This window comes from Hydractinia symbiolongicarpus, chromosome 6 (assembly GCF_029227915.1).
Source record: "Hydractinia symbiolongicarpus strain clone_291-10 chromosome 6, HSymV2.1, whole genome shotgun sequence".
Lineage (NCBI taxonomy): Eukaryota > Metazoa > Cnidaria > Hydrozoa > Anthoathecata > Hydractiniidae > Hydractinia > Hydractinia symbiolongicarpus.
In genome coordinates, this window is record NC_079880.1 from 19061542 (window position 1) to 19074839 (window position 13298).

The 13298-nt window shown below is 32.0% G+C and overlaps 2 protein-coding genes and 1 long non-coding RNA gene across 5 annotated transcripts in view; 2 read left to right on the forward strand and 1 right to left on the reverse strand.

Moving 5' to 3' along the window:
• The first annotated feature begins 811 nt into the window (after window positions 1-811).
• LOC130647877 (uncharacterized) lies at window positions 812-3419 on the forward strand. The gene is made up of 4 exons (XR_008982894.1): window positions 812-933; window positions 1676-1773; window positions 2799-2875; window positions 3107-3419. It is a non-coding gene; the product is annotated as an uncharacterized LOC130647877 (long non-coding RNA).
• Window positions 3420-4500: 1081 nt separating this feature from the next.
• On the reverse strand, window positions 4501-5908 carry LOC130648141 (uncharacterized). Its single transcript, XM_057454173.1, has 4 exons — window positions 5869-5908; window positions 5441-5490; window positions 5057-5328; window positions 4501-4927 (listed from the first exon to the last, which is right to left on the reverse strand). The coding sequence occupies exons 1-4, from the start codon at window positions 5906-5908 to the stop codon at window positions 4501-4503; spliced, it is 789 nt and encodes a 262-aa protein (XP_057310156.1).
• Window positions 5909-6419: 511 nt separating this feature from the next.
• LOC130647359 (otoferlin-like) overlaps window positions 6420-13298 on the forward strand; it is a 32095-nt gene continuing 25216 nt past the window's right edge. For 2 of the 3 annotated variants that reach the window (XM_057453189.1, XM_057453188.1), the window contains exons 1-7: window positions 6420-6667; window positions 8719-8774; window positions 9491-9579; window positions 10804-10903; window positions 11304-11629; window positions 11744-11936; window positions 12376-12438. In XM_057453189.1, the coding sequence (XP_057309172.1) occupies window positions 6586-6667; window positions 8719-8774; window positions 9491-9579; window positions 10804-10903; window positions 11304-11629; window positions 11744-11936; window positions 12376-12438 (909 nt within the window). In that variant the 5' untranslated portion in view covers window positions 6420-6585. Of the gene's footprint in view, window positions 6668-7104; window positions 7261-8718; window positions 8775-9490; window positions 9580-10803; window positions 10904-11303; window positions 11630-11743; window positions 11937-12375; window positions 12439-13298 lie in introns of those variants that run through there. The other variant, XM_057453190.1, reaches the window with a different exon arrangement.

Here is a 13298-nt window from a genome sequence, read left to right on the forward strand (position 1 = left end):
TACCTAGACCTCTCAACGCTTTCTTACATTTGTCTACCGAGAAATGTAGGAGATAAAACGTTTTTAAAGTGGCTGTAATTATAACGAAGATTGTATGTATATGCTGATTCATGGCGACATACCATTGACCTTTTGTTAATAGCTACATCGCTTTATTTTAACAGCTCGTATGCTAAAATTAATTTTGCTGAATCACGGTGGTGCGTGACTTATGGCTCGTAACAAAAATACAGTTTTTAAGGCGCCACTGTGAAAAAAATGTTCCTGAATATAACGAAAAGAATTTTAAATGTCGTATTATAAAGCCTCATTTTCATTCGAGTGCATTTTCCGCTACATCGCGAAAAGCTCACGAGTTTTTTGTTAGTGCATGCGAACTTTGACAAAATCAATAAATTTCCTGAATCACGTGGAATGGAAACTCTTGAAAGATTTGGAATCAATTATTTTCGTTGATTTGTGTCGGCCAAAAGCTTGGCTACACGTCTCCCATACATCTTCTGGGATCAAATTCCAATACATAAGCGATAACATCAATAATTGCCCTTTCCGCGCGGGATATCACACCACAAATGTTTGACGAAGAACCAAAATAGCAGGAAATGAACATGCAACACATCTATTAATGGCCATCTTGCAATTAACAATAATTGCACCAGCATGCTGACCGTGTTGTCTCTCCATCACACTTGCTTTTTAACTTCCATCGCAGAAGCAATTATCCAATCTCAAAATTATTTAGATGGAGATTATACTTTCTCTTGCTCTTTCTGGGCTTATGCATCCAACATCTACGATGGAGTGCAAAATTACTTAAGGTAAAAGTTTAAAAACAAAGTAACGTTTTACAGCTAGCTAAACAATCGAATTTAGTACACTTTCGTACAGAAAGATGGTTGACACTGAAAGAACACAAGTATACGTAGAATACTGGTATGTTTTGGAATTTTTTTTACGCCATACCTTTTCGGTTTCTGTTAAAGTCAGTAATTTTCCATTTGTTATGCACTATCTCTGGTGATTTTGTTGTACGACATGTGTTTCCAATAAAGTGGTAACGACAACTGTCCTACAACTCTTGTGCGACTGATACACAACACTATTTATTTTAACGAAAAACATCCTTTAGGATTTCGTGGGCTAGCCATATCTCACAAATTTAATTAAATATAATTTCAGTACATCCCACGCGTGAGCTTTAGCTTTAAAAAGTTCTACTCCATAAATTCAAAATTGTTATCATAAAGATGTCGAAGTCTTTTTATATACAGGCTTTCCAAGTCTAAGCTTAACTAAATGACAAAAAGGCGCCACTCTTTGTCCCTCATAAAGCAAATAAAGCAAGTTTGACTATTAATTGTCGTAAAAAAAGTAAAAAAAAGTCAAAAAAATTAAGCATTCAGTAATTTTTTTATAGTCATCGATTTTTTAAAGAATTTATCACAGGTCGCAGATGGGGCACTCATTCCAATTATTGTGATACACCCCTGAATCATCACTCGTCAACAAAAGGAGTTCTACGCGTAACGTAGCTACCTTATGTAGTAAAGAAAAGGTTTTGAATTTTACAAGAATAACCAAAGTATAATAAACATTAGTTGAGTCTATATTCAACTTTATTAAGCTAAACTGTTTTTTATAAGAACATATATATGACTAATCTCTCTTTTTTCAGTGGTAGCTGAGGTTACTTCGGCCGATACAAACGGTTAGCGACATTGATTGCAAAGACCGTCCCATCGGCAAATGTGTCCGGCAAGCAAGGGAGAAGCAGTGAGTATAAATTTTAATCGTTCTACTAAACCGCGTTTAGAGGGCCTTTTTTTCTATTTTGGCATTCTTCTTCAATACATTTAAAGCGTACAGAAATGAAGTTGTTTCTCCTTCCGTATTCTTTCCTCCATAAGCAACATAGAAAAATCTTTCAAAAAACAAAGAAACTTGTAAGCAACAGCCAGCCTTAAATTACTAATTAAAAATGAAAAAAAATAACAACACGGATGATGAAGCAGCAATAGTGCGACAGGAGGTGAGGCTGAAAACAGAAGTTAGATTTCAATTGGTGCACCAACATAATTAACTGCGAACTCTATCACATGGGTTTGAGTATAGATAATCAACAAGCAAAAAATTAGCAAAAAGTTCTGCAAAATAATAGAAGCGTTAGCAAATTTGAGCTTCAGTCAAGATTTTGTGTTGCTTATAAAAAAGGCGCGTAGTGTCATTTTAAACGAAATAATTTTCCTTGTACCTTACATTATGATTTTACATTCGTCTAAATCGATTTGTTGGTATATAGAAAGCATGTTCTAAATTAAGCTAAGTGAGGTTGACATACTCGTCAGTGTAAGTAACTAAAAGTAATTGCTTAAAATACTTTATTAGTTCTATGACAAGTTGCCGTAAGAGGATTGCTTCGTCAACGTAGGGGTGATACAAACTGGATCCATATTTGTTACATCAGGCCGTGCTTACTTTTTTCGCTTAAAAAAAACAAAAGTTATTCTACATCCATGCAGAAAATCGGTATTAGGAGAAAATCAGATTCACCAATTGTCATTAGTGGTACCACCAATTAACTCGTTATTTTTTTGTACCTTTTTAGGATGCTAGTGTTGATGGTATATTTAACCGATTTTTCTGCAAGAGCAGTTGAACACAAAGATAAATTTTTGCCAAAAATTTTGTCGGAAAAAGTGAATATAATGGAAAATGTTTCTCTCGTCGTCCTTCAAAACTTAAAAAACCTTTTTTTATTCAATGTTTCTGTATTAAATTTCTAACGTTCTCTTTTTTAGCTTCTTTTGAAGTCAGCATTAACGACAAGTTAGTCTTCTCCAAGCTGGAAAGACATTTTTTTCCTGACGAAAAACAGGTAGGAGTCTGTAGCTGGCTTCTTCTTTCTTTGCATGTTAGCATTTAGCAAGATATATTTCCGCAATGCTTCGATTATCTTGTTCTCATACCGTGAATGGATCCAACATTGCAATCACCTTCCCCAAAGCATGTTAGGTTCTTTTTATAACTTCTAGTACAAAAAAAGCTAACACGCCTCTATACTTGCGTTTTATTTTATTGGGACACAAATATAATTGCATTTTTTTAGATTTTGGAAGAAGTAAAACAAGCGGAGAATGGTAAACCTGTCAATAAAGTGACAGCTGTCAATCAAAGTGGTTGTTGTAATATATTATAAAAGATCTAGATATATAAAAATAATGGAGATTTAGAATTTGAACATAGGGTTTATTTATTATTATTTTTATGACAACAGAACATGGTGCAAAATATGAATGATAAATTATGGTAAAATTTTAAACCAGCTATAATTTTGATATGCTCTGAAAACAGAAAATATTTTGTAAAATATTATTGTTAAATCCATGTTCATTCATTTCTTGCTTCACTTTATCTAAATATTCCCTGCACAATTCTATTATCGTTTCAATCTGATCTGAATAAAATATTCAGTGCAGGTTAGTAGAAAGCAATTTGTTTTTTGAAGGGAGGAGGGTGATGACATTATGAATGAATGAATGAATGAATGAATGAAATAAACATATATTTCAGTTTACTAGGAGATAAATACATTATTGATTAAAAATTATGCCCTAGTAAATTCCGGAAACTGCCAAAGTTAGCAGAGCTCGAAGTATGACAGCCACCGTGGACAACACAAAACACACAACTTACACAGACAACACTACAAAACAAGACAGACAAGCGAAAAAAATGTGAAAGTATTGCAATTGCAAATCCCAAGCAAAAAAAGTGGTGTGAAAGTGATTGTGAACAATAGTAATTTTAGGTATAGACAAATAAAACATAATTAGACAACAATGTATGCTTTATTAGAGATTTAAGTCCGTGCAAGGGGAGATCTAAAAGTCTATTTCAGGTAAGGCATTTCGACAACTAGACCATGATAGGACACTTTGATGCCTAATGGATTTCAAACCAACAGCAGAAGTACGAACAGCACGCGATTTTATAAGGCCTAGACTGTTACTCGTGGTATTATGAGAGTGAGAGAAGTCAATTGAAAAGGTACCAATCAGAGGAACAGGTAGATTGTTGTGAAATAAATTATAAATAAATAATACATTTTGCAGTTTCACAGTATCTGTGAATTTAAGGATGCCTAAATCTTTGAAATATTGGTTCGCATTTGTTCTATGGTTGGCAAAAGACGTAAAGCACAATTTTGAAGGACAGTGATTCGGTTCAGTTGTAAACTTATGGACTAACCCCAGACTTGGGGGCAATAACTTAGATTTGAGTGGAAAAGAGCATTATAAATTGACAAAAGAACATCCATCGGCACATAATGCCTTATTTTTGCAATGATTCCATTAACCTTTTTCAGTTTTGTTGCAACTGAATTAATCTGGGACTTCCATCCTAAGTTAGAATCAAGCAGTACACCAAGATTTTTTATAGTTTCACTAGAATAAAACCTTTTGGCCACCAATAGAAAGCTTAACTTCACAGTTATTGGGTTTAGATGTAAAAGAGATGTAAAAGTTTTATAATTTTCTGTTTTGGTTCGGAAAACTCCATTATTGTTGTGTCGATATTAAATCCTAGCCAAGTTCCAATTTGCGCTGGTTCCAAATGTGACTTTTTTAAATAAACTATAAATCCTGAATTATGTAGATCGTTTTGAACAAGACTGACTTGAAATTTTGTTAAAGAATATGATCGTGCGCATAAAATACCGTGGTCTAAATACAATGTGATTTTGATACCGCTTTTTCTCCATTTTTTAATCAAAGGTTTCAAAACTTTTGTGAATACATAACAAGCGCTAGCCAGCCCGAATGGCAGAACCAGAAAGTGGTAAAATTTTGTCAACCCATTGCCGTATGTCCATGAAAAACCAAGAAATGTCCTATCCTGTTCTTGTATGGTTATGTGGTGATAACCGCTTTTGAGATCGAAGGTTGAAAAATAAAAATCCTTCTCTAAATGCTGTGCCCCAATTTAAGGTCTTCGTGTTTAAATTTTGAAATTCAATGATATTATTCACTTGTCTTAAGTCTAAAACAAGCCTTACTTTTTTCCTTCGGCTACAGTAAGCGGGTTGCAGCAGTATGGCATAGTTTCGTCTTCCTCGATACAACCTTGCAAAAGAAGGTCCTCAATACTGTCCTCGATAAAATTTTTGTGTCTCAAACTAGAAGCGTTGTTTTTAGCAAAAAAATTTGACGACTTTGTTTTAAATGGTAAACGATAACCGTTTTTTATGATGCCCAAAACATATGGAGAACATTCTAATTCGTCTTCCCAAAATGTTTCGTTCTTTTTTAGGTTACCAACTATTACCAACTACGGAGTTAGCTTGAGGAAAAATCCACGGGATCACCCGTCCTTTTTATACCGCATTGCGTGCGTCTCGCTACTTGCGTGGCTAAGCTACCATTTTGCGAGACGGACAGACGTATACAGGCATTTGAATATAGATGCCAAAGTCAATTAAAGGGGTCGTTACTAAAAATGTTTATTATCCCTAAGTTCCCTATGAAAAGATAAAACAAATTACCTAATTTCGTAAAAACGTCTGTTCTTTAAGAGCCTCAATTGCGAGCTGAAAGTTACGGTCAAAACCTTCACATAACCGAGCTTTCGAAGAATTACCTCTTTTAAAATTTTTTCTTCAAATCTAAATACTGCAGTTTTGTCATGATAATTTGATATTCTATCTGAATATCCTTATTTGAAAAGCATAGAACCATTATAAAATTTTGGATGACGTCATAATTTTTTTTCACGAATTTCACGAAATTCGGGAAAGGTGTATTGTTTATCATGGACGGACCAGTATTTGTATCATTTACAGAAAACTTTGAAATAATCCGATCCGCTTACATAGTTCGTTACTTTCTAAGTTGCACTGTAAAGCTGCCATTTTCTTGTTAAACACGTTTCTTGTTTGATTACACAAATTCCGCACGATATAAATCGGTAAGAAAGTCACATATCGGTTAAAAAAAGCCGCATTAAGAAGGTCACTTCACAAAAATTAAATTTTTGTACCAACTATTGTTGATTTGTAAAAAAAGCCGCAAAAAAAATTAGTAGTTACAAATATTTTACCGACTTTTTTAGCGATAAGACACTACTCCCTGAACGGCCGCGATGTATTAATATTATCTAATAGAGATTGTAGAAATACAACCAATATAACCTTCTCGATTTAAAACAATTAATATTTTAAACCTTTGAGAATTTTATAAATACATAGAAATATTTTTATGTTATTTAATGCTAAATATATTATTTATTGCGTGCGGTTTTTAAGCATTGAACCTCCATTGCAGATTCAGAATCAACTGAATAAGCTATTTATTAACAACTAGTTAAAGAAAAGGAGATACACCGCGAAGAAGAACTGTTCATTTCCGATGTTCATTTCTGACAAAGTTTCAATTTCAGGAAGAAGACGCTGAGTTACCTAAAATAAACACACCAAAAGAAGAACAAAATCAGAGTTATAGACGAAGAAAGTTTCTTTCGAATTTTTAAATTAAAAATATGTTATTCCAATAGAATAGAAATAAAATGGAAGTTTTATAGCTCATCGAAATGTCAACGTTTGCAGTAAGATTGGTAGAAGTGATTGGTTTAAGAGGAAGATATGATCGAATTGCCAAACTTATTTTTCGAGGTAGGGAAGGTTGGTTAAGTCTAATATGCCCGTAGCAACCAGAAGTAAGATGGATGGGAGAGATAGCATACAGAGCAAAGACATTGCTCCTTTTAAAGTGCTGCGACCATTACTAAGGGATTTAATAATATACATTTTGTATCATCTTTCATACCAAACTGCTGATTTTTTAAACTGCAATTTTTTCCAACGTTGTCTTCTGAGTAGAGTATATTCCTCCTTCCTCCAAAACCCAAGAAGTATATTTTCAAACTGTTTTAATATAGTTCCAGCACTATCATGAAGATACATTTAGGCCGGTTTTCACTAGGAGGTTCTCTATTACTACAATAGTTTTTTGTTCCGAATGTTATAATGCTCTCTTTCGGAGTCGCGGGTCCGTAAAGTAACAACAGCCAAAAATGTTATTGTTTCTTTACGAATTCTTGGAAAAGGTCGAGAGAAGTCAATAGTACCCCCAGCGGAAGATGGAAAGTGAAAGATACCATTTCTCAATTTTCAGTGTTACAAAATGCGAGCTGGTAGCTATTAAGCTAGCTGTATCACACATTTTAACTGTATAATAAAATAGGGAGTTCAGATTAAATTTGTAGGTAAGTGACCCACATTAAAATGTGCTTTGTTCATGATAGTAGCTAGATTGCTAACACCATAGTCAGTTTCTTATGACTATGCTAGCACTAGCTGAACTAACTAAGATAGCTAGAAAGTATTAATTTTTATTGTGAGCCCTGACTGTAAATAATTTCCTTTATAAGTTTAACTTTTGTTAATTTTCATCCCATAGTTTTGCTTGTATTGCACAGAATATTTATTTTGTACAGCATGAAAATATAGTGTAAGCTTCGAAGCAAAGTAGGAAGTACAAATAGGGGAGTGGTAGCTCAGTTTGTTGATTGGAAGCTTCTCAGTAGAGTGTTTGACTCATGTTCATGAGAGGTTTGAGGTTTACTCCCATTGTCTATCTGGGTATTGATTAAAAAACAGGCTTCTGTAGCTCAATTAGGAGCAACGAATGCCTTTTTAATCCCTCCTTAGAACAGTTGACAGGATGCCTTAGGATTAGTGGGGCTAACCACATCTTCATAGTAATAGTCATTGTCTGTTCATTGGCCAAAACCTTTTCATGCTTACCATATACAAAGTTTTAAAGCTACAAATAGCAAATGGGATATTGTTGTGTTTACTTTGTGATGGACAAAAACTCCTGTGGAATTTCCATGGGCTAACAATTAGATTAATATAAATCACTAACCCAATTTGTTCTAATTGTGAAATGGAATAACGGGATGCTAAAACAAATGCAAAAAGAAAATACATGTTGTAAGATCCGTGTGTGGCAGAAGAAACAATTCCAGGCAGTGTGTGGGAGTGCGGATATAAGCATTTGTTTGGTTTGTATTTCTAACTACTTTACAGACTCCCCAACTCAAATTTTTAACTTTCAAAATCAGTCAATTGGGTTAAGCTAACTAATTACATTGTTGATCATCAACAACTTGGAAAAAGTTCAGTTGTTTACAAAATTCTGATGTGTTGGGATCTGTGGGAGTAAATAGTTGGGGCTCTATTTTGACCTCTTTTTAATAACAGATTTTTTGAATTTTAGAATAAGGTTATTAGTTTCGTTAGACTTGATTATTCACAGTCTGTGGTTTATATTTTGTGCCCCGTATGGATAGGTAGATCAAAACATTCACATCACACCAAAACTTTCCTTTTATAGCTTTCTGAGCTAAATGTATATATTTTTTCTACCACACTTATTTTAACACAAAGATTTCACACCTAGAGAAATTTATTAAAATCCATAAAAACAGAAAGAGAATGAACAGTGTCAATTCTTAAATTCAATTTTTGTTTACTTACTAAGCTTTGCAATTTTGACACCACTTTCTTTTTATATCTCTATTCTGACTATTTATTCAAGCTTCATATGTTCTAATAGTGTTTCTATGTATCCTTAAAAGGTGACACACATTGTGATTTTTCTGTTTTTTTTTGTTCATTTTTTTAGGGATTTTTTTTTATTGAATTTTGTTTTTGTTTAGATAAATCATATACTACAGATGTCTATGAGTTTTGTTATGATGCAGAGTGGGATGAGGTATGTACATCTGTCTGTCTTTCTGTCTGTCACATAAAATGGTAACCGCACTAGCGAGACAAACAAAATGCAGTTAATAAACAATGACGAACCCGGACTAGTATATGTACATATATATTTTTTGCTTTGACCTTTCATAAATTCTGGTTTTGAATTTGTGGAAAAATCTGCAGTATTTTATCAGCCAGTAGAAAAACTATGTATTCACTGTTCTTTATATTATGCCTGTCACACAAATTTCCTGCATTTGTATTTTGTGCATTTCTTGTCCTCTTGTTAGCACAAAATAATAAACCTACTGGAAAATATTGGGATAAAAGGTTTTTGATAAGTTATAAAGTGCACTGTAGTAATTTAACTAATTGTATTTTTTGTATAGATGTTAAACTCTAGTATTAGCATTAGAAAAAACTTATTTGTTGGATAAAAATGATACTTACTTTGCAAAAGCCAAAGATATGCAAACAGATAATTAGTATAATAGATGTTCATTTTTCCTATGTCTGTACGAATTCTCAGCACTTCTTTTCAATATGGGACCTCATTAAACAAATAATTTCAATCTTTGTCTCTCGAAATAGTTCTTACACTAATAAACAATCACACAATAAAAACGCTCAAAAGGTTAAAATTTGCAAACAACTGTGAAATAAAATTAGCCCAAAATAATCCAAAATTATTGTCGTTGAAATTAATTTATGATTGAAACTCTTTAGGAATTTGACTGGAAAGTTACGGGCTCTCTTAAGCCAAGCGATTTTGTTGAAATACAGATAATGAATTATAATCGCATTCTAAGAAGCAGGTTTGGTTTTATTTCTTCACCTGTTTTTATTCCCTGTGCTGTAACGTATATATACATGTTTTTGTAAGAATACGAGGCTGAGACTTCATGTTAAGAACGATAGATCTATTGTTTATAAAAAAAAAAAAAAAGAAAGATAGAAATGCTGACCAGCCTTGTTAGAATTTTGGTATTCTTATAAAAAAGCAAGTATTTATATGCTTAAAATTATTTGTCAATCCACATATATTTACTTTTTATTATTCCAACTATTACTTAACTGTGTTTAGTTTTGTATATGATTATTTCAAAAAATTTAAATAAGGAAAATATAAAATAGGTTGAATAATCTTGACACATTTGGGGAATTTGAGCCATATTTGTGAAAATTTGTGAGCACAAAAATTCCTGATAAGGTTCATTTGCAAAAATACATTTTCACAAAATTACTAGAACTGGCTTATATTTGTTAAAATCGTTCTGCACAAATTTTTTTGAAAAACCAAAGAATTTTTTCATTTTTCTTTTCTGTTGTTTTTCTCAGAATTTTTTTTATTGTAGTTCGTAAATGTAATAGTCAACCTGTATACCATAATGAAGAAATAGCTTTAGGTGAAGATAGTTAAGATTGCAAAAAAATACTGGCAGATTTATAAATATTCTTCTTCTAAAAATCATAAAAATTTTTATTTTCAAAGGATTCAAGAAAATTAATCTCCAGGAAATGCAATTGTTGGACTTCACTAATACCTTACTTATATTGTAAACAAATAAAAAATTGCTGATACATATTTTTATTTAAATTTGGATACGCGAAACCATTTTATTTTTGTTTTGGTGATTTGAGTTAAAAATAGTTTGAGAACTTTTTTATTCTCTTTTTGGAGGGCTGAAGTATGCCTTACTAGACCAGGTGCAGCCAGGTTAAAAAATGAATACTGGCTGTAATGTTGCATTGTATAAATGCATTAAAATGGCACAAAATAATAGGCATAGACCGTTGAAGTTTTTTTCATAAGTTTTAGTTTTATAAACATTTTGGTAAACATGATGATAATTCTTTTACTTTCAAAAAATACTTAATTTATTATTTTGCTGTTGGATGCAAAAATGAGCTAAAAAATTTAGATCAATCAATTAAAAAGGTTTTAAAGTAACATTAATTTTTTTATTGGAAAACCTAACCTTTTTATTGGTCATATTCATACCAAGTTTAATCTGTATTATTTCTTTTTTTTTTTGCAGAGTGATTGCCAAATACCAAATGTATCTAAAGCGTCTCATAGATGAGCCATGGATCAGCATAACTGAAAACTTAGTAGATACCAACAGCACTGTTTTAAATGTATGTATACATATACAGATTTATAACTTTTGCTTAAAAAAGGAACACAAGAATATAGTGTTTTTAGATAATCTTTTATAGAAAGTACTATTTTTATGTTGTTATATGTTTAAAGTAGAAACTAACATAGAAGTATTGGTTTTGTACTATAACTTCATCTGTAAGAGCACTATTTATTTTGGATTCAAATATTTTCATTTTTTCTGTCAGAGTGCTTCTTATTTAGCAGAAACACTGTACCAAACTTCATGGTTTAAACTTTTTTTTTGTTTTTCTAAAAATATTTTGGTACATGTGAATTTTTTCTTATATATCAGCAAAATGTAATTTTTTAAGCAAAATTCTTTTGGTAAAAATTTCTAGTGTTATAGGTGCATATTTGCATTTTTTTCAATCATAGTCAACAATATCTCTGGAGGTCATGTTTGTAGAGGAATTCCCACGAGAAACAACATTTGAATCTTTTCACCCTGTAGAAGAAAAAATGAGAGTATTAGAGGATTGGGAATTAGAATCTAACCGATCTAAACGAAGAGGTTCCAAATTTAGCCTCACAAGTAGTTTAAAGAGAAAGTTTGGTTCCTTTGGCTCTATGACAAGTAGCAAGCGAGCTGCGCTGATGGAAATGGGAGTTTTAGGAGGAAAAGATGAAACTCCAGCTGAGGGGGAAGAAAAGAAAGTAAAATTAAGTGAAAAGAAAGAGAAAAAGAAAGTGAAAGAACAATTGTAAGTCGATTTGTAATACTCCCAATTTTTAGTAATACTATGGATGGATTAATGTTCTTATGTTTATGTACGTGCTTCATTAGCCATAACTGAAGGTAATGCTGTAAAATTTAGCAATTTACATCCGAAAGTGCGGGTTACAATGAAGCCACAACGCCAAGAGTTAGATTTTAATGTACAAATCAGATTGATCGAAGGGAAACAACTAGCTGGCACTCAACTTGATCCTGTGTGTGATATCATTTGTTTTGGCGAAAAGAAAAGTTCACAAACTAAAGAACAGACAAATATACCATTTTGGGATGAAGTAAGTCAGATTTTTTGTAAAAAAATGGAGTACTATAAGGTTTGGATAAGTGAGAGAATAAATAACCCAAAAAGCTTTCTAAATCCAATGCCCTTTTTATTTTATAGATTTCTTAATAATCTATAATAACAAATGAGATAAGGATATATATTTTTTTCATTTTTTGGTCCAGACCCCGAAGATTATATATAACTTTAAATTCTGTTAACATTAAAATAGTTGTATATGAAGTCCAACAACAAAAAGGGAAGTCAGGAAATTTTTTTATTTAACTGATATGAATTCTGGTATATGCTAACTCAATTTATAACAGTTTCTATATGCATACTTTCCTTCTATATAAACTTCACTAACTCAATTAATTTATTACGCATTGCTGGTAAAAAATTTTCAGTTTTATCATGACTTTAGTAGACAAGTTGTTGTGTTTCAATCCTAGTTTTTCGTGTTTGACACCGTTGGACAACAAGACATTGTTTTTGATGAAATCATTGAATTTCGGGTAAGTGTTATTAATAAGCTGTGTCATATCTGCCGTCACAGACATATATTAGTGCAAAAATATTAAAAATTAAAGCTTCTTTGTCGATTAGATACACAAATCTTGTTAGATTAGATAGGGTTAAACTGTTAAGATTTCAAACTAGTGTTTCTCGATATTTTGTGCAATTAAAATGTACTAGGGAGCTTAGGGAAGTCACAAAGAAGGCTAGAACAATATTACGAAGAGGATTAAAAGTGTACAAAAAAGTAAATATCAACAGAAACAAAAAAGCTGAGATTGTGCATACACCAAACCTGTTTCAAAAATTATATGATTGGGTTTTTACATAATAAAGATTTTTGTAATCTGGTCTAAACACCTGGTCTTCTCAGCTGCCACCCTGTATTCACACATGTTATGCATTTTTTTTTCTTTGCAACATTTTTGAGCTAATAGAGAACATATTTATGCTTTAAAATCTATAAATCTAAAAACAACTGGAGTTTTGACTCTGTAAAAACACACAAACATCTTGTTGATAATGTGGCGAGATGTAGCTTGTTTTTAAGTTGCTAACAAATAAATGTGAAATGCTTAGAATATTTATATATTATTGTAATGGACAAAATTTTTTAGAGTTTTTTTAGAAAATTTTAAAAATTTTAATTTTCTTGCACAGTCACAGAAAAGCAAGGTAAAAAATCACCACATCAAATTTGTGAAATACTTCATCAGCGTCACTTCCATAAGGTCCCTATTTATTTTTTACTGTCCGTGAGCCGAGATATACATTCAGCAAATTTTGACCTATACAATGAAATTAACTTTTAAAAGCAACGGAATGAAATTTTAAGGTCAAAGAAATGTGTATTTTCTTG

What these genes read in the sequence shown, in the direction of transcription:
- LOC130648141 (XM_057454173.1), bottom strand. Translation starts at nt 5,908, where the DNA reads ATGGCAGCTTTACAGTGCAACTTAGAAAGTAACGAACTAT. An exon ending in CTTAGAAAGTAACGAACTAT is followed by an intron (nt 5,491 to 5,868) that starts GTAAGCGGATCG and finishes AAACATTTTTAG; the next exon opens with TAACGACCCCTTTAATTGAC. An exon ending in ATATTCAAATGCCTGTATAC is followed by an intron (nt 5,329 to 5,440) that starts GTCTGTCCGTCT and finishes CTAACTCCGTAG; the next exon opens with TTGGTAATAGTTGGTAACCT.